Below are 24,544 nucleotides of genomic sequence, written 5' to 3' on the forward strand. Positions count from 1 at the left end.
TGTGGCATGTGTGGGGTCCCTGCCGAGTGACCCGTTACTGCACAGCTTCTCAGAAGAGATTCAGCGTCTCATGCCTGGTTAGAAGGTGGGGACAAAAGTGTAGGGTGGACACATAAACCAGCTCAGTAAGGAGTTTTCCTGCATCGCACCCCTTTTTTTCCCTCTGTCCTTATCGTCCCCAGCTCTAGAAGAACCAAGAGCAATGAGAAATGAAGGACTCTTTGGACAGGTGACGTGGTTCCGCTGACCCAGGGAGCCATCCATCACCGACCGTGGTGAACAGAAGGACATCCTCAACTGGTGTTCATGATGTGGCTGAAATGTTTTTCATCGTTGTCCAACCTGAGCCTGTATTTTGTGATGTCGAAGGATTGTTGGACTGTCTGTTGTTACGGAAGAGTGAACGGAAAGAAAGAGATGAATAGGACCCGTCGAGTTCTTCCTACGGCAACAGGGAAAGACTTCTCCAATGCAACACGTCGAAAGGGTTAATAGAAGAAGAAAACGAGGTTTCCCTTCATCCATGGTTATGGGTGATAAATTGTGTCCACTCCCCCAAGATTCGTGGGTTGCCGTCCTAACCATCGGGATGAGAAAATGCGACTGTGTTTGGAGAGGAGTCTTTAAAGAGCTGATTAAGGTAAAATGAGGTCACTAGGGTGGCCCTGATCCAGTAGAACTGGGGTCCTCCTAAGAAGAGAAGATGAAGAGCTGATCCAGTAGAACTGGGGTCCTCCTAAGAAGAGAACATGAGGACCTGATCCAGTAGAACTGGGGTCCTCCTAAGAAGAGAACATGAGGACCTGATCCAGTAGAACTGGGGTCCTCCTAAGAAGAGAAGATGAAGAGCTGATCCAGTAGAACTGGGGTCCTCCTAAGAAGAGAACATGAGGAGCTGATCCAGTAGAACTGGGGTCCTCCTAAGAAGAGAACATGAGGACCTGATCCAGTAGAACTGGGGTCCTCCTAAGAAGAGAACATGAGGACCTGATCCAGTAGAACTGGGGTCCTCCTAAGAAGAGAACATGAGGACCTGATCCAGTAGAACTGGGGTCCTCCTAAGAAGAGAAGATGAGGAGCTGATTCAGTAGAACTGGGGTCCTCCTAAGAAGAGAAGATGAGGAGCTGATCCAGTAGAATTGGGGTCCTCCTAAGAAGAGAACATGAGGACCTGATCCAGTAGAACTGGGGTCCTCCTAAGAAGAGAAGATGAAGACACAAAGGGATGAACAGGTGGAGACACAGGGAGAAGATGGTTGTCTACACCCAAGAAAAAAGGACTTTGGCGAATCCAAGCTGCCCACACCTTGACCTTGGACTCCAGCCTTTAGCACTAAGAGAAATAAATGTGTGTTCTTCATGCCCCCCACCCGAGCCTTGTTAGAGTGGCTCCAGGACACTGACAAGCCCATGCACTGGTCATACCGGCCCATGCTGTCTGCACACCTGTCCTGGATGGTGTACCTGGTCTCAGACCTTCACCGCCACGGTGATGGCCATGGCACCTTATGTCAAAGTATTGGGTTTCTATATTTTCCCTCCTCTGTGTTATCTTTTGATTTCAAAACCACAGTGGCTCCTTGAGTTTTGAAGGCTTAGCACAGGGGGTCCATGGTAATGAGAGACGACATTTAGAGATTAATCTAGTTTGTGCCTCTCTCTTCTCCATGGTAATAAGACCGCCCTTCATGAGTTATGTATAAGAAATGTTTATTGAACCCACTGTAGTGATAGCCAACGTCCCATTACTTCAAGAGTAATCTTGAAGGTTTACTGTACATGCTTCTAGAGGTCAATCTCAGCCCTTGGACTTGCATCTGAATCCAGCTTCCATGAAGGTGAACAGGAACGATAAAGGTGATAGAAACTCCTAAGTCTTGGGTCCTTTTGAAACACAGGAAACAACGAACCTCAAAAGACAGTGTTTTGAGAGCATCTCAGTAGCGTGCGTTGAGTCCATTAAGCTCAACCCCTGCCCATGTTTACGTTTGTTTCAAAAATACACCCCTAGACCCGTCTCCTTTGAAGAGTTCTTCAAGCCAGACCATCAAAGCCAGCCAACGGGGCCCAACGCACAGACCCAAAGCTCAAAGGTCGGGAACTGTGCCATCGCAGATGGCGTGCGAGGTATCAGTCCAACAGAATAACGTTCTCCACTTCCAAGGAGGCCCCGCTCAGTTAGGTTACAGGAGCTGAGATGCGGGGGCATAATCGGGCGTCTCACGCGTGTCGCTGGCGCTCGTACAAAGATTCCACACCCGGGTCTAATCGGCACATTATCTCCGTGTCTAGACAGTGAGTTAGACCTGGCAAGGGGTCAGCGTGCTCTTGCAGATACAGTGGGCCGGAGTCATCTATCAAGAATCTCTGACAACTCTGCTGTTTTACAACGAGGGAAATGATTTCCATCGCTGGCGTGGCCCTTCTTGGACTCCGCAGCATGTGTCGGGGGCATTTGAATGAGAACCTCCTACGCTTTATGGACCTGACACGCTCCTTGCCGAGATGATTGTTTTTGGCCAGAGCAATGGATTATCATTAATCATGATTGCTTCGTCGTCACACTGCTGAGAATTATTATTATTTTTTTTTTACACGTGTTACACTTTAATGCCCCAAGGGACATTTGTACATCCTCACAGCCCTATTTCCTCTGCACATCTTAAATTACCGGATGACTTTAGTATCTTGTCTGGACATAGCATGTCTTGAACAGTAAGAAGTCAAAGAAAGACAAACTTGTGTCCCGTGAGTGCAAAGTAAATACGTAATAAAGCCACGGACCGGTGTCTCTGTTGTGAAGGAACAGAGGTATGTCCAACCATCTTGATAATATTTACTCAATGCTTCCTCTGGGCTAATTATTTCATAGACACCCTCTTTCGGAACCCCGAAAATCAGGAGGGGGAGCCTGAACTCATGTTTGGCTTCCACCTCTGCCGTCTTAACCCGCCGTCTACAGTGTGCAGCATTTCAGGGCCCAGCGTGATCATCCTATGTGGTTTTTTCCCCTCGTCTGTCGACATCAGGATTTTGGAGTTCTTTCAGGATATAAATAAACGGGGATTGTGTGTGTGTGTGTGTGTGTGTGAAACTGACACTCTTTGCTCCAATTCTTTTCCTTTTTTTTATATTTAATCTCCCTTTGAGCAGGAGACTATCACTGAAGAGAGGAGATGACCCCACTGAAGAAGGAAGAGCTGATTATCGGTGAGGAGGGACCCCAAACCCTTGTGACTTTGGTGCAACCTCAGTCAGAACCGTGGCCACGGGAAGAAACAGCTGTGAGCTCGCCACTTGGTTCTGGATCTGCGGAGCATCTCTAGGTACGTTGCACCGCTGGTTCCGATAAGGAGCCAAAGGAGGCTTCTCAACGTGCGATTTCTCCACAGAAGCATCTCTACACGTCGGTGTCTCATGTTCCCCCGAAGCCCTCGTCACTGTGGAAAAGGAAGCCTCGGTTTCGAGGGGCCCAGGGGTGTGGACAGCCCTGCCCCGCGGAGTTGGAACAGGGGCAGCATGAGCTGCAGACATACGCTCTCTTCTCTTCGACCCCAGCTGTTCCGGGCTCCTCCGAGGGCCGAGAAATCGTGCGTCTTGGAAGAACCCGCGTGGGGGAGAAATCTCAAGCTGATGTCATCTGGTTGCTCTCAGGACAATATCAGCCAGGGTTACTTCCAAGGCCCTTCATGAAATTTCTTAACCCCCCCCCCCCAACACAAACGTATTTTGATGAGGTTGAATGGGTGTGTCGAAAACGCTCCTCGAGGTAGAGGAAATGGTGCGCCCTTCCCATGGACACCATGGCTTTGGAAGACTTGTCTCTTGTGCAGGCTGGAGCCCAGTGCGTCCCTGTCCAAAACGTTATGTTGTCACCATCTGTCTGTCTCCTCCTCCACACTCCCTCCGGCCTCCGGTTGTCATCAGGGATGACAAATGACCCCTTCTTGTTTGGCAAAGGACATCAACGCCCGAGGAGAAACAGAAATAACGCACTGTGGCCGAGTTCCCTCCACCCTCCCATTTCCAGGCCCTCATTCACGGGCACCGCAGTTTTTAAATCAGTCCAAGTTCGTCGGATCAGGGGCGCGAGGTTGGCAGAGACTCAGAGGCCGGAATCAGGGGGCCGGGGAGGTGGACCGTCATTTCCGGGACTCCCCTGTGTTGTGACGGGAACAGAAGGCTGTAGGTCCCAAGGCCACTCCATGTAAGTGTCCTCTTTGCAAAACCCACGCATCTGTGTAAACGTAGGGTTTTCACCCCTGACAGCGTCTGAGCGTTGCTACCTGGAGCGTCTCAGGGCTAATCCACATCCTGCTCCTGGAGCCTCGGCCTCAGGGGTCCGGCTACTCAGACTGGGCTCCGTGGACCGACGCACAGCCTGTCGGTTACCTGCATTTCGGACCTTGCAAGGCAGCTGCCCAAACAGAACCGCTTTGTAACAAGATCCCTGGGTGATTCATCAGCACATGAAGCCTTAGAAGTTTTCAGAGGGTTTCTCGGATCCCTACATTAGGGTTTTTCTTATGGCAAAGCATTCTACACATTACCGTATACGCTAAAATTACAAGGTTTTGATTTTATATTAAGAAGCTCTTACCAAGCAGTCTACCCATGAAATCCGTTCACCCCAGCACCCTGTGTGCGGGCCGATCCGATCCAGCGACACTTTTCTTGCCTTTTTTTTCTTTTTTTTTTAGGTTTCTTTCCTAGATACTTGCTTTCACAACCCTTTCATTGGTTGCAGGGAAAAGAAGGAGCCAGAAGGGAACCGCAAACCTCTTTCAAAGTAAACAGCGTTGAGAAAGACGCCTTTGACGGCTCATCATCATCTTTTTTTTTTTTGGTTCGCAACCAAAGTCAAACCCCGAAAGAGAGTCTCCTCCAATTCCAGGGCACCATGTGGAATCTCAGAAACAAATTATATGTTAACAATCTGAAACCACAAAGTCTCTGGTGACGGGCATCGGCCTGAGTCTGCACAACTTATAAAGAATAAAGAAAAAGAGAGAGAGACAGAGAGAGACGTTCTTGCAGTTAAGGCGTTATTTTTTAATTTGGAAATTGGCTTTTTTTTTTTTTTTTTTTTTTTTTTACGTTCACGTTCCAAGATGTGGCGCAACTTTGTAAATAACCATTTGCCATCTGCTCCGCTCAATTTCTATTTCCTTGGATCATACTATTTTTTTTTTTTAAACCACCACTTCCCCCCCCCCTGCTTTGCATCTACCTGCTTAGTGACCATGAAAATGTGTCTTCGGTCTAAATAGTTGCCATTTCCACCGTCTCTGCCGAAATGATGCAAGTAGTTACAGTGGCTTCTTTTTTAAAATTTTTAAATCATTTTTGTTAGATCACAGTTTACCCACCTTTCTGAAATCTGTCTCCGGCCTGCAATCAATATTCACCATTTGCATTCTTGAGTGGAAAACTGTTAGGTTGTGCATCCATATATTTTATTATGGTAAAATCATTGTAGATTTGTTTTCCCCTTGTGCTGTGGTCTCTGTAAGAACTCAAATAAAAATTTCTAAAAATACCATTTTTTTTTCTTCCTTTTGGATGTTGCTGGATTAAAGTTCCAAATAGTTTCTATATCATCAAAAATCACTTCTGACCCCTGTGCCAAGACGAAGAAGCATGCATCTTTTCAACTGATGTCACTTTTATTTTTCGAATGCTAGTCATCTAATAGTTTGCAAATGCCAAGAGCATACGTTAAGAACACCCAGAAGGCATGAGGCTGAAAATGATCAAAGAAGGACAGGACAAATATTTTAGTATCACACATGGAGATGGATTTTAAAAATACATTTGGTCTGCATTTCTGCTTTCAAAGAAAAGCCCCTGTTCCCTGTGGGTTCAGTGGTTCATCTTTGCCTGTCACCATCCTGACTTGCAGAAGGGAGTTGAAAGAGCTGATGAACAGGCTGAAGCAACCAAGCTTGACCTTGGGTGGGTGTGATAGGCAAACAGGGATATTCTTCCACCAAAAGAAGCTATCATCAGCATCGCACCATCAACATCATCATCACCATGATTACCATCATCATCATCACCATCATCATCATGATTATCATCATCAACATCACCATCATCATCGTCACCATGATTATTACCATCATCATCATCACTATCATCATCATCATCATCATCATCATCATGATTATCACCATCTCCATCATTACCATCAACATCATCATCATCATAATAATCACCACCATCATCACATCACCATCTTCACCACTGTCATCACCATCATCACCATCATCACCATCATCACCCTGATTATTACCATCATCACCATCACACATCACCACCATCACCATCACCATCATCACCATCACCAACATCATCATGATGATTATCACCATCTCCATCATCACCATCAACATCCTCATCATCATATCACCACCATCATCACATCACCATCTTCATCACTGTCATCACCATCATCACCATCATCACCCTGATTATTACCATCATCACCATCACACATCACCACCATCACACATCACCACCATCACCATCACCAACATCATCATGATGATTATCACCATCTCCATCATCACCATCAACATCATCATCATCATAATCACCACCATCATCACCATCACCATCTCCACCACTGTCATCACCATCAACACCATCATCACCAACATCATTATCATCAGCATCAACATCATCATCACCATCATCATGATTATTACCATCATAATCATAGCAGCCACCATGACCATTGCCATGATCTCTACCACCATCATCACCATCACCATCATCCTCTTCATCAACTTCCTAAGAAGATAGTTTGCAGCCACTCTGAAGATGACTCCTGAACTTGGGCCACCCTCACTTCTTCATCAGTAGGTCCTGATGTCCTCTGATGCTGACTTAGACACAGCAGTAAGAACACTGTAGATCCTATTGAACTCATGTTCTAGTGGGAGAAGTCAGGTATGGTACCTTAAACACAGAATTCAAATCCCAACAACTCTTTCCAAAAGTCAATTGGCACATAGGGACAGGAGAAGGCTATTTTGGAAAAAGTAGATCATAAAAGCTGCTCAGAGAAGATGATGTTTGAATAAATCATTCAGCATAAGAGAAAAAATTTCTGTGCAGAGGGGCCAGTCTATGCCAAGGGCCTGGGGTGGATTCATCTTGTCATGTAAAACAATGTATTAGTTTTCCAAGGCTTTTGAAACAAATCATCAGGTACTTATTGGCTTAAAATCACACACATTTATTCCCTTAGTATTTTGGTTATCAAAGTCCTGACATTAAACTGCGGGCTGCCTGAGATCCTTGGCTCATGGCTCAGATGCTTCACATCACCCCTACTTCTGTTTCTTGGGAGATATTGTCTTTTTCTACCCTTGAGCCTCCAGCCTCTCTTTTCTAAGGACTCCCAGGATAACACCGAGCCCACTGAGATAAACCAGGTGTCTTGACTCTCTCTGCACTGTTCTGCTCCTGGGAGACAGAGATTACTGAGTGGCTGGAAACCTTTCACAAATATCTACAATGAACTAGCGTGAATTGGTTGTGAGAAGTACCTGCGCTGCTCAATGTCACTGACACTGGGTTCTATCTGCTGAGAGGTAAACACAGCCTTCTCTGGTACCTGCTCTCACCTGGATACCCATGAGCACAGAGTGCTCTATTGAGTAAGGACCTCTAAAAGCAAAGTCTACATCAAGAACTGTCAACCAAGACACACACACAGGCACCTATTTATCCCAAAGGAAACAAATGTAACATTTCAAGGACTGCCGCGTCTATAAAGCACCCCACATATTCCACATGGCCCCTCAGGATGTACCTGCAACCCATGAAACTTACAACGAGTTGGATTTGGGGGTGACGGGGCTGGCGGAATCTGCAACGTACCTGTCTCTGAACGAATCACGCTTCCAACCCTGGAGGAAGTCAACTAATTTAGTCTCCCCAGGCTATGTAATTAATTTAACCATTGATGGGGTGATAAAATTTGATGGGAAATATATAACTCAATAAGAAAATGTCTCCACGGAATTTATTTCCGTTGAAAGCACTGTGATATCTCTCATCTCATTTGTTGCTTGAATGATACACCTGAGTTAGGCGTTTTTCCTCCTCTTTTTCTAGGACTTGTTATCACTAAAGCCAGAAAAGGATGTTTTGAGTCATGAATGTTGCCACACTTTCCTTGCATCAAGGTAACACTCATTATCACAACAGGATCTGTATTTGCAACAAATGTAGCCCCTTAGATGACATTCTCAGGCTACAGTTTTCATCTGCGAAACATATGTAACTTGTATCTGGATTCCTTCAAAAGAAAAAAAAATGTAACTTTCCAGGTGTTGAATACGTGCTGTGGCCCCAGGGTTAAGGTTGTTGTAGGAACATGTTACTTGGTTCAAGTTACTGAACAGCCCTGAAATGTTTCATCTCTCTTGGAAACTGTTACATAACATAACCACATGGTGTGTCAAGTCAGGATTCAGGGTATTTGCCTAATAAACAAAAGTCAGCTCCTCTTAGATACCTCAGCAGGGCACACGGGGAGACGGTGTGTGGTTCCCCAAGGATGTGTCTCATACTTGCAGATTCTCATTCAAGTGTTTCTAGCTCTCCCCTGACCCCTGGACACTGCAGAAGCAGAACTCAGATTATGTTTTCAAATTATATATGTTTTTAGTCCACCACTTCCACAATCTAATTTGCAGTCCATGTTTTAATAAGCACTTCAAAAAAAAAAGAAAGAAAGTTTGAGTATAAAGTCCCTAACTGGAGACGATGACAACTCGATTTCTATCATTCTATTGACTGCATGACCTTCAGGTTAGAAGCAGGACACTGACATCATCACCAACAGTGAGAATCTGGGGTGAAAAACTTGGAAAAAATAGCCCTGGACAGTTTTGCTCAGTGGTTAGAGTAGACCTGAGAGTCCCAGGTTCGGTTCCCACTAAGGGCATGTACCTCGGTTGCAGTTTGTCCCCGGCCCCGGTTGGGGTTGTGTGGATGGCCGCCAGTCGATGTGTCTCTCTCACATCAATGTCTCTCTCTCTCTCTCTCCCCCCCTCTCTCCCTCCTGCTCTATCTGAAGATGAATGAGGATAAAAAGCATAAAACAGAAAACAAAAAACTGGAAGAGAATAAAACACAGGGCAAAATGATCATAAGAGCCACGGTGGCCTCTCTGTTCTTAGGTGTGCAGAACAGTCACAGGTGGTCACTTCTTGACCTGCAGAGGTCATGACTGCTTCTATAGGTTCAAAATAGAGCCGGAGATTTTTGTCTCTGTTCTAGAAACCATGACGCTTAATTTTACCCAGCCACTCATGGATGAATAAATAAACACAATGGGGTCCATTCCCAAGGTGGAATATTACACAGCCATGAACAGGAGTGAAGCTATGGCACCTGGAACACACCATCCTCCGTGACAGAAGCCAGACACACAAGGTCACATATTCTATTGATTCCAAAAAGGTGAGTCCCAGAGACAGAAAGCAGATTGGTGGCTGTCGGGACCTGGGGACAAAGAGGGAAGAGTGAGGGGTGACAGCTGAACGGGGATGACGAAAATGTTCTGGAATGAGAATACGAGGGAAGGGTGGAGACAAGGAGGACGATGAAGGTCCTGGGTATGACATATTCTAACAGAGCCTGGTGTGAGTTCATTTTTGATGCTGTAACACCCACCATGGCTTCATGCAAACTTGTCATTCCCGCCTTCCTGCCTGTCAGAAGTCTGAAACCTGTCTCTCGGGGCTACAGTGAAGGAGCAGGCAGGGCTGTCTGTCAGTCCTGGCCATCAGGACACCTTCGTTCATAAGAAGCCAGACAGCACAGAGATGGGCGGGCCGTGGGGTCCTGTGCAGAGGCCTGTGGCCTGCAGACGGTGGTGTCCTCTGAGCAGGTGTTCCTGGTGCACAGCAGAAGAAGTGAGGATCAGGGGTGAGAGTCTGGATGGAAAGAAAAAAGGAGCAAGATCTTCCGGGTTGAATTTTGTCTCCCAAATGGTATATACAATTCTCAACTCGTGGTATCTGTGGAAGGGACTTTATCTGGAAACGGGGTCTCTGCAGACGGGGTTCGTGAAGGACCTGAGCGGAGGCCGTCCTGGGTCAGGGGGGCCTCCGTCCAATGACAGGTCCTTGGAAGAGACAGAAGAGGAGACGCAGACACAGAGGAGAAGCCCCGTGGGGATGGAGGAGAGACGGGAGGGACGGGCCCCCCCGCCCAGGGACGCCTGGAGCCCAGGAGCCGGAAGAGGCCGGAAGGACCCTCCCTGGAGCCTCGGAGGGAGCGCGGCCCTGGACACCCCGTCTCAGACGTCTGGTCCCCAGGACGGGGACCGTGAATGTCTCTTCTTTTAAACTCCCAGTCGGTGGTTATTTGTTCCACCAGCCCCAGGACACTCATCCAATAATATGAACATTTGAAGGGAGTTTCTACTTCATCTTGTCTTTGTCGTTTTCTTCCCGTGAGACCAACCGCACCAGGGGTAGGAGCTTTACTGACGTCTCAGCTGCTCCCAATGACGCGGGGTCATGTGTTATCTCTGCCCTTCGATTCAGCAACACGTTCTGCCCACATGTTCACGCAGCACATGGCCAAGCACGGGGATCCTTCTGGGCATTGCTCTCGGGTCTCGGTGACTGTCCCCGCCGTCCCGCTCACACACACGCCTGCACTTACCCCCAGGGACATGCGGGAGCTTCTCCTCCCCGAGGAGCAGGGGACTCGAAGGTCAGCGGACACGGGACGTGATTCCAGCTGGTCTCTTTCAAGGACACGAACTGTCTTTCTAAGTCACCTCGTCGCCTTACGAGGCCTCTCGTTCTACTTCCATAAAGAGCAATGGCCCAGAGTATAAATGTCCTACCTGGGGTCCCTGAAGGGACCCAGAGGGAAGACGGATGCCCCCAGGGTCTTTGTTTTTGAGACCCACTGACAAGCTGGGTGTCCCCAGGGTTCAGAGCCCCGAAGTGGACGTTTGTGACCAGTTTCCTGTGGGTTCCCGGAGTGGCTTGCGACACCAAACACAATGCAGCCAAAATAAACATAAAATAAAAAAGGTCTGACTCCGGAGCGGATGGTCACGATACACCTTTCCGAGGACACGCTTCCGAAGCGAACGCGTTCACGTGGGCACAGAGATCTTGAGCGGTTTTTAGCGTGAAAAGCAAGCCGGGTGTCTGTGTCCTCCAAGTCCCCTTCCTGAGCCGAGGTCTTTGAAGGGACCGACACCTCCTTTTCTCGCCGGCCTGTGCGCTACGGGGGCTCAGGGAGGGGCGTTCCACGCGGTCCCCTGCCCTCGGTTCTCTACCCCTTGGGAGGTGGACACTTTGAGCGGAGAAGCCCATGTCTGTGACCTTGTTTGTCATACACACTCCCGGCTCAGATAACAGGCCACGACGCATGGATCGCTTCCATTGTACCCAGAAACCCCCTCCAGCATGTCTCCCGCAGTGGCTCAGACGAGGTTCACGTCTGTGCACCCCAGTTCTTCTCTCGGTCACTGCCCTTCAGTCCCAGCGTCGTTTTCTGCACCCGACTTTGCAGAAGGAATTTTTTCCGTTTCAACACGTCGTCGACCGGCCACTGGACGCAGACGCGCTCTCGCGTCACCGGCTATATTTTTCCTGATCGCGTACGAAAGTGACACGATCTAAATAAACTTCAGGTGCCGTCTTTATACGCAATGAATTTAAATGAAACTGTGTACATATCTGGTATGGATTATATTGTACACGTCGTATATATCTGAGGAATTTGTTTGGGGCGGTATAGTGCAGAGCAGTCACCTTTGGAAACACACACTTGACACTTTCTAGTTGGATTTTTTTTATACCAGTGACTATTTTTTTTTTTTTTTTGCTAAAATGTGGTCTTTGAGTTGCTCTGAAAGCGTAAAAGTGGGATCCATGTAAGGAGCTCTTTTAGAAGGACCTGAAGCGTTAGGTCCTGAGCTGCACTCATTTGAACGAGCAGCTACGCATCCCCAGCGACACCCAGAATACAGAACACAGGCAAACCAGCTTCGCAGGACTGCTGTGTTCCTGACAAAGACTGTAAAATGCCATCAAAGATAAGATGTAACTCCATTTCGTATTGTTCGATGGGGAAAACTGAGTCTTAGAAGTGATCTACATTTTTAAAAGATGGACAGCCCTCCAGCAAGTAATAAAACCGACGCTATCCTGGCATTGCCAACTCACAATTATTTTTGCCTTTCATGATACAGTAGTGATATAATGTACAACAGTCATTTCAAGTCACCATTTGCGGAGCATCGATTAGAGCTGTTAAGCTCTTTAGACTTTCTTAGTTCACGTTTGACTATTTCTTTCCCATCGATTCTCAACACAGCCAGAGTCCATTTCGAAAGCTACCCTGTATTTTATCACTCCCTTGATTAAACATCGGAATGGTTTGCTCTTGTACTTTGAATAAAATTGTTGGATTATCTGCAAAAAAATAAAATAAAAATACATAACAATTTGCCGCTTTTCAAACTTCGACCCTCAGGGTGAAGAGTCACAAATACAATCACCCTGTATGACCCTGAGTTTCAAAAGTTGACGTAGCTAACGCGAGCGCCAACCCGAGTTACCTCGTGAGCCATCCACAACGTTTAAAATACACGGACAACAAAATCTGAACGCGTCTGGGGACACACAGAGGATCGGGAGACGTGGACCGACTGGTGTGCAGGCAGAAGCGAGCACAAAAACACCCCCTCGTTCGCCGAGACGTTGCAGTAGCCTCTGTGGCCGTTCAGTGTTTTCCCCAGACAGACGGTGGAACGTTCCTGAAAGTCTGTTTCTGCTCAAATCAAGATACAGCCCCTCGAGCAAACAAATCTCCCCGGGGATTTTCGAGTCTTGGACGCCGACATTTCCTGTGTTGATGCTTTTCCCTTCTCTCTCCAGTCATTCTGGAATATTCAAGGGCGGGCGTCCCCGCCCCCCGCCCCTCCGATCGCGCAGGCTGGACAACAGGGGGCCCCTCAGAAGGAACACTTACAATCCCCACGAAGCAAAGGGCCTCGTAATTCCGTGGACACCCACGGGGTCCCTCGGAATACTCACCTCTCCTTGAGGAGTCAGAAGCCCTAGAAACTGCAGCTGCTGGAAGAAGCAGACAATGTATCCCCAGAGAGCCTGAGTTGGGGAAAACATGGACAAAAGAATGAAAGCCACAAGTATTTAGTAAAAATAACTGCGTGTTGGTTCACCAGATCCTGTGTTCACCACAGATAATACTGTCTGCTCCCTGATGTCGCAATGGTTGTGGGGGGGGGGGGAGAAATCATTTCACATTGGAGAAGAAAAAAAAAAGCCATGGTCCATTTCCACAGTGGAATACTATGCAGCTGTACAAAAGAAGGAAATCAGATCCTGTGTTCACCACAGATAATACTGTCTGCTCCCTGATGTCGCAATGGTTGTGAGGGGGGTGGGAGAAATCATTTCACATTGGAGAAAAAAGAAAAAAGCCATGGTCCATTTCCACAGTGGAATACTATGCAGCTGTACAAAAGGAGGAAATCAGATCCTGTATTCACCACAGATAATACTGTCTGCTCCCTGATGTCGCAATGGTTGTGAACGGGGTGGGAGAAATCATTTCACATTGGAGAAAACAAAAAAAAGCCATGGTCCATTTCCACAGTGGAATACTATGCAGCTGTACAAAAGGAGGAAATCAGATCCTGTGTTCACCACAGATAATACTGTCTGCTCCCTGATGTCGCAATGGTCGTGGGGGGGTGGGTGGGAGAAATCATTTCACATTGGAGAAAACAAAAAAAGCCATGGTCCATTTCCACAGTGGAATACTATGCAGCTGTACAAAAGGAGGAAATCAGATCCTGTATTCACCACAGATAATACTGTCTGCTCCCTGATGTCGCAATGGTTGTGGGGGGGGGGTGGTGGGAGAAATCATTTCACATTGGAGAAAACAAAAAAAGCCATGGTCCATTTCCACAGTGGAATACTATGCAGCTGTACAAAAGGAGGAAATCTTACCGTTTGTGACAGCTTGGGGGGACCTAGAAAGTATTATGTTAAGTGAAATAAGTCAGTCAGGGAAAGACAATCTCAGTGCTATGTGTAACTTAATGGACAAAATAAACTGGTCAACGACGTAGAAACAGAGGCATGGACACATGGGACAGACTGACGGTGGTCAGAGGGGATGAGTTTGCAGAAGACTGGATGAAAGAGGGTGAAGGGATTAGCCAAAAAACATATATTTATAGCCTGTGGACACAGACAATAGTGTGGGGATGGCCAGAGGGAGGTAAAATCTGAGAGAATGGGAGTATCTGCAATAGTGTCCACAATAAAGAAAGAAAAAGAAAAGGCTTATTTTAAGGACAGTGAATAGTGTATTCTCGGCCACCCAGGCAGAAAAACTAATGAATAAACAAACAAAAAACCAGCAGGCGGGGGAGGGGCAGACTCGGTCCCAGCTGACTGATTGGATAAGCAGTTGCTCTGTGGTTAGTGTAAGCAGGTCATTCCCTCTGCTCAGGAAAGAGGATCTGGGGGTCCTGACTTCTGGGTGCTGAGGTGTCATTAACTCCGTGATCCTCCAGGTATGTCTGGTCAAGGGCAGGAGAGGGACGCTGGGCACTGACCCGGCAAACCTTGTTAATATTTCTGTCTGGTCAGGCCGGTGTGGCTCAGTGGTTGAGCATCGACCCTGCACCAAGAGGTCACCGATTCGATTCCAGATCAGGGCACATGCCCAGGTTGTGGACTTGATCCCCAGTGGGGAGCGTGCAGGAGGCGGCCAGGGGATGTTCTCTCTCATCCATGTTTCTCTCTCTCCCGCTACCTTCCTCTCTCTCTAAAATCAATCAATAAATAAAAACATTGGGGGAAAAAAAAGAAAAAGACTTCCTTCTGAATGCACACGTTGAGATAGTTGAACTTCAAGAGCAGATGCATCTCAGCCATGCTGTTCCATGGATAGACTGCCCTGACTGCGGACCAGAGAGTGCCGGGTTCGGTTCCCACTAGGGGCACGCACCACAAAACAAAATAAAACTAAAAATAAAAGACTGCACACTTTGAGTCTGCCATAGGGGCGTCTTGGTGGGCAAGAGTTCTTACACAGATCCATGGTCCTGTTGGGTCTGTAGTATATACACTACACTAGCATGTCTTTGTCGGTCCAAGACCGTAATAGGCAAGCGTTGAGGATGAAGTACACTGTCTTACGTTGGGCGGCTATAACCAAGCACCACAGACTGGGGCCGGGGGGAGGGGTTGGACTAGAGATATTTATTTCTCACGGTTCTGGAGGCTGGGCATTCAAGGTTAAGGCACCGGCATAGTCAGAGTCTGGTGAAAACCTTCTCGCCGTGTCTTTACAAGGTGGAAGCTAAGAAGACGCTCTCTAGGGTCTCGGTTATAAGGCCACTAATCTCATTCATGAGGGACTCAGCCTCATGACTTCATCTAACCCTCATCACCTCCCCGAAGTTCCTGCCTCGGAACACCATCACCTTGGGGTCGGGTGGGGTCAGGCCGCCTTTGAGAGAATGCAATTCAGTCCATTGCGTATCATCAAAATCCTGCATCTGGAAGAGAGAGGCTGTTAAAAATTAAGACTGTTAAAAAGCAGTGGCTGAAAAGCATCCCAAGGTGCAGGCTACGATCCGTCACAGCGCATGGCGTTGGGGTACGAGGCGGGGTCCAGCTTCGTGTCCATGCTGAGGTCCATGTTGCACCTTTGCTCCAAGCCCATGACCCGGTAGCTAGAGACGATCCTAACTAGTTGGCCTTTCTCAACAAGTTCACTCTCTCAGCCTTTCTCAACATTGAGCTGGTGGAACTAGGGGCAAACAGGTGCATTTATTCAACCAACGTGGAATGAGACGCTTCCCTGGTCAAGGACCTTTGTGGGTGCGGCTGGGGATCCACCACCAGCGAAACACAGCTTTTACCTCTGCAGCTGACCCCCAGGAAGCAGGCAGGGCAGGCAGGCCAATGTGACACAAGAATGAAAAACACCAAAATACTGATTTTTTAAAATAGAATTACCCCGCTGTGAATCTGTTAACCCTAGCTGCATGGCTTCTCGTGGACGCTGTGGGCTGTGGCTCTTTGTACACATTTCTCAGCAGAAGTGGACTTCATTCCTCCCTCTAGTCAGGCATTTCATTGAGCACCTACTGTATGCGAAGTTCTGTGTCAGTGTTCAGGCTTCGAAAGGTTAGCATATGATTAGAAAAAGGTAAGTCATCAGCTACAATACAAGTAAAGGGCCACGTGGATTGGGCAGGAATGTCGGGGGACGCGACGCGGTGGAGGGTGAGGAGGACGTTACCAAGCAACATTCGTGCAGGGGCAAAGGATGGACTAAAACAAATACCTCAAGGTGAGAACATGCGTGGGCAGAAGAGGAGGAAGAAGGTGAAGGAGGTGAAGGAGAAAAAAGAGTAGAAGGAGGAGTATGAGGAGGAGGTGGAAGAGGAGGAGGAAGAAGAAGAAGGAGGAGGAGGAGGAGGAGAAGGAGAAGGAGGAGGACAAGAAGGAGGAGGAGAAGGAAGAGGAGAAGGAGGAGGAGCAGGAGAAGAAGAAGAAGGAGAAGGAGAAGAAGGAGGAGAAGAAGGAGGAGAAGAAGAGAAAGAAGGAGGAGGAGGAGAGAAGAAGAAGAGAGGAGAAGAGAGAAAGAAGGAGAAGAAAGGAGGAGGAGAAGGAGGAGGAGGAGAAGGAGGAGGAGAAGAAGGAGGAGGAGGAAAGAAGGAGGAGGAGAAGATGAAGAAGACAAAGAACAAGAAGAACAACAAGAAGAAGAACACGAAGAAGAAGAACAAGAAGAGGAAGAAGAACAAGAAGAAGAACAAGAAGAAGAACAAGAAGAAGAAGAAGAAGAAGGAGGAGGAGAAGGAGGAGAAGGAGAAGGAGGAGGAGAGAAGGAGGAGGAGGAGGAGGAGAAGAAGACGAAGAAGACGAAGACAAAGAACAAGGACAACAACAAGAACAACAACAAGAAGAACACGAAGAAGAACAAGAAGAACAAGAAGAAGAACAAGAACACGAAGAAGAACACGAAGAAGAAGAAGAAGAAGAAGAAGAAGAAGAAGAAGAAGAAGAAGAAGAAGAAGAAAGAGGGAGGGGACCGAGACTGAGGAGGACGAGAAAGAGGAGGAGGAGGAGATGGAGCAGGATGAAGGGAAGGGAGAGATGGACGAGAGGAAAAGGAGGGAGAGGAACAGGAGGACACGGAGGAGGAACTTGCTACCCGATTTTCAAAGCCAAGCTTGTCTACAGACTCATCCCAGGGACCAGCTGGGAAGACACCCGCATGGCACAGGCCACCACAGACAACGTCAGAACATGTTCCGGGCCTGACGGCGCCCTCCGAGCTTTGCTGACCCCCTGGAGGCCGAGCAGAGAAAGAACTGGAGGAGGACGAGGCTGGCAGAAGCCGAGACATACGTACCCACACTGTGGCAGCAAAAAGGGGGGACTCTGGGATCCCACTATTCTCAGGAGCCAGAATCTCCTAGACTGGTGGGCAGTTCCCCTCAAATTCCTCAAGATGAGACATGTGGGGGAGGAAGACTCGGTTTCCCAGTTTAGTTGAGTAGGTGGATGCCCAAGGGGATATTCTGGGACATGTGTTTTTGTTTGGGTTTTAAATATATCAGTGGCTTTGGGCGTTCCAAGAAAGGACACCTAAGCGTACTTCCTGGAGACACATCAGCACAGGTGATTGAACACAAAAGCTGGAGCAGAACAGAAGTGACTTGTTTATGAACAGACACCTATTGGTGGTGGGCACTGGGAATGGCACCCTGGGGAGGGCCAGCGAGGTGACCCCGGACACTCCGCCGCAGAAAGGAAGGCAGTCCTACTCCATGCATCAGAACGGCTCCTGGGGGCTCATTCAGGGCCACGTCTGAAAGCCTGTGGCAGAGTCTCGGGTGGGCAGCGGAGGGGATCAGAACCCCTGCAGTGGACTTTCCTGGATGTGGCTGCTTGGACACCCTTGTTATTCCTCTCCACAGTGGCTTTGTCCTTGAGACCCACGTGGGCCCTGCTGATGACTGTCCCCACCTGACCCCTCCCAACTTCTCTCAGGCTTGATTCCTCCTTGAAGACCCGGGACCTCCTCCTCGTCTCTCCCCTTCTTGGCTCGGAGCGCGCCATCCTCTCCAGCCTCTGTTTCCAAGCCCCTCTCCTCCCCCAGCTCCTGCCATCCGGCTCCCCGGAGCTCCCCGCTCGGCCCACCCCCGCGGGCGCTCCAAGCTGAGCCGAGAAGTCCCACCTTTTTGGCGGGATGCTCTGGCCGCGGGAGGGAAGCCGGCAGCCAGGAGCAACAGGAGAGGCGGGAGGGCGTGGCCGTGGGTCTCACGTTGCAGCCTGGCCGGCAGCTCGGGGGACGCTGGCTGGCGGGGCGCAGCCGGCTCCCGTCTGCACACGGGCTCCGAGGCAACTTCGACCCCCCTGCAGGACTGCAAACCCTGCTCCTTCTCTCTTCCCCCCAAAGAAAGGAAGCGTCTCCAGCGCTGCGGGGAAGCGCTCTGGGTGCACACTGTGCCGCTGGTCCGAGGGCTTGCTCTCCGAGCACGGATAGCCCTTCCCAAAGCCGTGCGCGTTTGGCGCCTGCCCTTCTTCCCGCGGGAGTGGGAGAGGCGCGCCCACCCAGGACCAGGCGCAATGAAGAGGCGAGAGGAGGGCTGAGCGCACCGCCGCGCGGCCAGGGTCCCTTGGCTCGGGCCCTCGCCCCGTCTCCCCGGGGTGGGGCAGGGTGGGGGTGGGCCGAGGCGTGGACTCGAGAAGCCTCCAGGCGACGGGAATAAAAGGGCGCCGGCTCGCCCTGCCGCGTTGGGAAGCTGTGTCACCTCGTCCCGGGCCCGGGACGGGCATGGCTCTGGCGGACCCCCAGCGGTGACTCGCGCGCTCCGGCCCCGTGGATGCGCAGGGCGCATCGTTCCCGTGTGTCACGGCCTCGGAAAGACAGGTGAGGTCTTGGAGCAACCTGGACTCCCGGGGGACCGGGCGGGGGGGACGACGACGCTGTCTCTTTCAGCAAGGGGTGCAGAGAATTGGGGGACAGCCAAGGAAAGACTTGGGGAGGGGGCGTGAAGGCAAAGAGGCATACTGAACTGTTCCTGGCACTATTTTAAGAGCGTGAGGGGCCAGTTGGCGTCCAGGGGAGAGGCTGAGGAACGTGGCCCGAGGGTGCGTTTCGTAGGAACCCGCCCCTTCTCCCTTCCGTCTTCCCTCCCGCCCCCTAGAGACCTCTCAGCCCTCCATCCCTGGTTTTCAGGGAGTCACCAAGGGGATCCCGTCATGAAACCGACTGCGCCCCTGCGTTGGTGGGGGAAGCTCAGCAGCTGGGCCTCCTCCCCAACTCCCCAGGCTCCTGACGCCAAACGTCTCCTCCTCCTATTCTTCCCCCGGAAAGGGGGAGACCCCAGGCCCGCCGTGAGCCGAGCCACGCGGAAGCTGGAGAAGTCATTATCTGAGGCCTTTGGTGTCCGGCTCCCAGGGGACGCGCGGGGCAACCGGCGCGGCGTTCCGGGAAAGGTCGTATTTCCCCGCGCCGCCGCCGGGGCGCGTCCAAGCAGGCGCTGGCAGCTGGCCAGGCTCTCCGGGCTGCGCGCCCGGCCGCTCCAGGTTGCTCGCCCCCGGCGTGTGCAGCGAGCAGCGCCTCGCGCCCCGGGCACAGCTGTCTGAGCTTGGCCAGTGAGCACCCGCGGCCTCGCAGGCTCCGAGCGGTCTCCCTCGAGGTCCCCGTGGCGCAGGCTTTCGGTCCCCGCGGAGGACAGGAAGGCACAGGGACGCGCAGGCCTGGGCCGCCTGCGGACAGAGCGCGCGAGCCGGGATGCCCGTGGCCCAAGTCCAGAGCGCAAGCCCAGCGCGCAGGCGGGGGCGGGAGGCCTGGGCTCAGCCGCGTCAGGAAACCTCTCCGCCGAGCTGAGCGCCGGGTTGCCGAGCGCAGAGGAGGAGCCTCGGCTCGCCTTTTGCAAACTTGTCTGCAGCGTCAGCTCTTTCGCAGCAGCTGGGAGGCGAGCCGAGCTGGGGCTTCGGGGAACACGCCCTGGGGTCAGGCCAAAGGACCGGTGTGCGCGCCTCCAGCCCGGGGGCGCGGGCGCAGACGGACTTGTCAGCGGGGAGCGCTGGCCCAGAGCAGGGGCGGGTGCACACGCGCTGCTCTGTCGCACCTTCTGCTGAGTGAATCACTGCTTCTATGCACACTCCGGTGGGCAGGCGACAAGAACGTCAGAGGGGGAGGCTGTGGCCGAGGCGCAAAAATGCGGTCACTGCCCTGCAAGGGAGGTAGCTGATGCTATTCCCTGTTTATCTCTCTTCTCTTTCTTTCTTTCTTTCTTCTTTCTTTCTTTCTTTCTTTCTTTCTTTCTTTCTTTCTTTCTTTCTTTCTTTCTTTCTTTCTTTCTTTCTTTCTTTCTCTTTCTTTCTTTCTTTCTTCTTTCTTTCTTTCTTTCTTTCTTCTTTCTCTTTATTTCTTCCTTTCTTCCTTCCTCCCTCCCGCCCTTTCTCTCTTTCTCTCTCTCCCTTCCTTCCTTCCTTCCTTCCTTCTTTCTATCTTTCATTCATTCATTCTTTCTTTTTTCTTTCCTCTTTCTCTTTACTTCATCCCTTCCTCCTCTGTCTCTTTCTTCCTACCTTCATTCTTTCCTTCCTTCCTCCCTCCCTTTCTCTTACTTCCTCCCTCCCTCTTCCTTCCTTCCTACTTCCCTCCCTCCCTCCTTCTTCCTTCTTTCCTTCCTTCCTGCGTTTCTTCTTTTTTTCTCTTTTTTCCTTCCTTTCTTCCTCCTTTCCTTCCTTCCTCCTCCTTCCTTCCTTCCTTCCTTCCTTCTTCCTCCCTCCCTTCCTTCCTTCTTCCTTCCTTCCTTCCTTCCTTCCTTCCTTCTCCTTCCTTCTTCCTTCCTTCCTTCCTTCCTTCCTTCCTTCCTTCCTTCCTTCCTTCCTTCCTTCCTTCCTTCCTTCCTTCTCTCTACACTCATCTATTCTTGCTGCTGTCCTTGGCTCGCCCATATTCCATCAGGCAATTCATTCCCTCTGTATCTAATGGTAGTTTTCACAGAGGTTTCCCCAAAGCTTCTCCTTGGGAGAAAAATAAATAAATAAATAACTCCACAAAAAGGACGCTCCATTACCACAACCCTTTGCTTTGGCTCTTCCCAGAAAATAAAAATTCAGGACAACACGTCCACCGACCACAGGATGAATTTCGCCCTGGCCTCTAGGAGCGGTCTGGGAAGATGCCATCAGAACGCGCAGGGAGGCCACTCAAAGGAGCCAATGTTCCTGAGAGTCAAGGCCGTCCTGGGACGGTGTTCATTCAAATACGTTCGGTATATAATGGCTCCGAATGACACTTGAAGGCAGACCCCTGACAATCCGTTTTGATGATTAACTTTATTATTATAGAAACGCCAATCAAGCCGTCAATCTCTCTGTCTCTCCCATACTGTCGATCTCTCCACAGTGAGATTTCCACGCGGAAAGTCGGGAATTAAGATTATGTTCCAAAGCAGGGATTCACACTAACAAAAGGACACTTCGGGCTGGCTTTTTGGCTCAAATAGGTTAAACGTGGTAAACATGCATCCTTCAGAGTCTGAGGACGCTTCTGGCGGTCCTGGGCCCTCCCCACAACACCTGCCGGGCGCCAGGAAAGGCTCCCCGACAATAAGCGCATCTGTGGGTCTTTTCGTGTGTTTCTCCCCCACAGGTGGCCAGGGCCCACGCACCGGGACAAGATGCCACCCTGGGCGCCCTGGCGAGCCCTCTCCGTGGTGCTGATTCTGACCTGGGCACGGCCTCCCGATGCGCTCGCCTGTCCGCACCCGTGCGCCTGCTACGTGCCCACCGAAGTCCACTGCACCTTTCGCTCCTTGGCTTCTGTACCCGCGGGGATTTCCAAACACGTGGAGAGAATCAACCTGGGGTTTGTACCGCTTTCTTCCTGAGCTCGCTCGCCCCCTCGCCTGCGTGTCTACTTCGCGGTCCTTGTCCGTATGTGCGCACCGGCCCACTCTGTCCGGGTTATGCACCCCTGTTTCTGCAATGAGGGGCACCTTTATATGTTTCAACACTGCCCAATACCGGCCCGTGGGCAGTAACGTGCAGTTATCCGTCAGCTCTCGTAGAGTTTAATAACGAAGCATCATGACCAACGTCAACTGTAGACACGTTTCCCGGGACTACAGGGTGTCGGTATCAATGCGCAGGGGGCACACATCTGTGCACGAATGTGAAGTAGATTCAGAAACGCGGAGAGAAGAGTAAAAGCAATAACGCAGACCTCGCTGACCCTTTGTAACGCAGCTGGATAAAGCCAGTGTGTGCCTCTGGGGAAATGCAACAACTCTGTAAGATGTTGCCTGTTTGAAACATCAGTATATGTAGGAGATGTGGTAGCCAAGCATTCCAGATAGAATTTCCACCTTTCAAAATTTTATTTTCTACACCCATCGGTTAGGGGTATTTTGTACATCATCGTTAGTTGCTATGAGTGACAGGAAGTCGCGTACATTTATTTATTTATTTTTTTGGTAAACAATTCTTCTGACTTATTTAACAGAATAGCTGTTTTCGATCACCTAGAAAGCAAGAAAATCAATTCAGGGTTTGATGGCTGTTCACCATTGAGACATCTTAATAAAGTAGAGTCAAACTTGAGTCAACGGACAAAGAATTTACACCTTGGTGCACAGAATTATTTATTTATTTATTTATATATACGCACACATACATATATATTTATATAAACGCACACACATACATATATATTTATATATTTACATATATACACATACATATACATTTATATATTTACATATATATACACATACATATATTTATATATTTACATATATACACATACATATATATTTATATATTTACATATAAGTATATATTTATACATTTGCATATAAGTGTATATTTATATATTTACATATAAGTATATATTTATATATTTGCATATAAGTGTATATTTATATATTTACATATAAGTATATATTTATATATTTGCATATAAGTGTATATTTATTTATTTACATATAAGTATATATTTATATATCAGTATATATATTTATACTGATATATAAATATATATACTTATATAAGTACATATTTATATGTACTTATATATAAATGTACTTCTATAAATATATACTTACATATAAATATATAGTTACTTATATATAAACATATATACTTATATATAAATATCAATAAATACCTATCCTGATGTATTAATATATATAAATGTGTACACATACATTTTACCTTTCTTGACTATGAAGTCCAGAAGTCCACCAACAGAATGGGCAGCTAAGACCAGCACGTTCCCGAACCCCCAGCAGCACCCCACTAAACCGTGTACACGGTACAATCTCGGGCACTGTGACCACGCCCGTCTGATCATCCAGCCTCAGGGCTGACCGCTCTTGGGGGCCACATCTTGCTGCGTCGGAGGAAGGGATAGAAAAAGCCGAATTTCCTTTCTACAGTCTTGTAACTTATCAGGAACCATGTTTAGCATATTATCTCCTGAGATACTTTTGTCTTATTCAAGATCAAAGAAACCAGCGACAGCCAAAGGGTCGCCTCACCGCATCCGCAGGGAGTGGACCCCTTTCCTGGGGCCTCCTGTGCGCCCTGCACCGGGGCCCCATTCCTGCGTCCTGGATGTGATCTCACCGAGCTGTGTTTTGAAAACGAGTCTTGCCGTAGACAGCAAGGCTGCCGTCGTGAATGTGTTGGGTGGAAAAATAGGAACAGCGTGCAATGCAGACACAGCTTGGGGCGCGCTCATCTGTCTTTTCTGGAAAGAACCCCAAACTCTCCAGCACGGAGGAATTATTGGCCAAACCCCAACGACCATTTTTAGCCCCGCAGAGATGTTCTTAGGGTTCCCACTGCGCCGGGAGACCCGGTCCTGCGGTTCCCTCTTTGGACGCCCCGAGACTGTTCCAAAAAGATTCGCTTTCCAAACATGTTTGAGCCAGCACACTAAAATCGGCCACTTAGTATCTCACGGGCAGACCTTTGAGTATCTCCGCCCGTGTTTAAAAGGCCGGGTTTCGATGACGTCTTCCCTGCCTCTGGGTAGCACTTTGTAAATGTTTGTGATAAGAAACAAAACACTCCACTTTCGTGCATTATGGAGGCAGGAACTGTCGATCATATGTGAGAAGGAGACTCTGCCTAGCTTTGCTGTTTTTCTACATTTTCTATTTATTGACTTGAGAGAGAGCGAGAAGCACCCATGTGTTGTCCGTCTTCTGTCTGCATCTGTGGGTTGTGCCTTGTCTGTGCCTTGACTAGGGATCGAACCCGCAACCTTGGCACATCCGGGGGATGCTCTAACCCACTGAGCTACCCGGCCAGGGGCTCCTCTGGTTTTTACATGGATACAAAGAGGATCCATCCACACCCATCGGGTGACATTCAGTCAATTCTCCTGGCTTTTGTCCGTCTGAGAAAAATCTGTCCGTCTGTACCTCCCTCATGGTTCATAGAGCAAGCATGAAGAAGATGGT

General features: G+C 49.2%; 1 protein-coding gene across 1 annotated transcript in view; it reads left to right on the forward strand.

The window, feature by feature from the left end:
- The first annotated feature begins 18,936 nt into the window (after nucleotides 1-18,936).
- Nucleotides 18,937-24,544, forward strand: part of MXRA5 (matrix remodeling associated 5) — a 30,472-nt gene continuing 24,864 nt past the window's right edge. Inside the window, exons 1-2 of the mRNA XM_036271057.1 lie at nucleotides 18,937-18,984; nucleotides 21,727-21,942. Coding sequence (XP_036126950.1) covers nucleotides 18,938-18,984; nucleotides 21,727-21,942 — 263 coding nt within the window. The 5' untranslated portion in view covers nucleotide 18,937. The remainder of the gene's footprint in view (nucleotides 18,985-21,726; nucleotides 21,943-24,544) is intronic.

Source organism: Molossus molossus, unplaced genomic scaffold (genome assembly GCF_014108415.1).
Source record: "Molossus molossus isolate mMolMol1 unplaced genomic scaffold, mMolMol1.p scaffold_m16_p_2, whole genome shotgun sequence".
In the NCBI taxonomy this organism is placed as follows: Eukaryota; Metazoa; Chordata; class Mammalia; order Chiroptera; family Molossidae; genus Molossus; species Molossus molossus.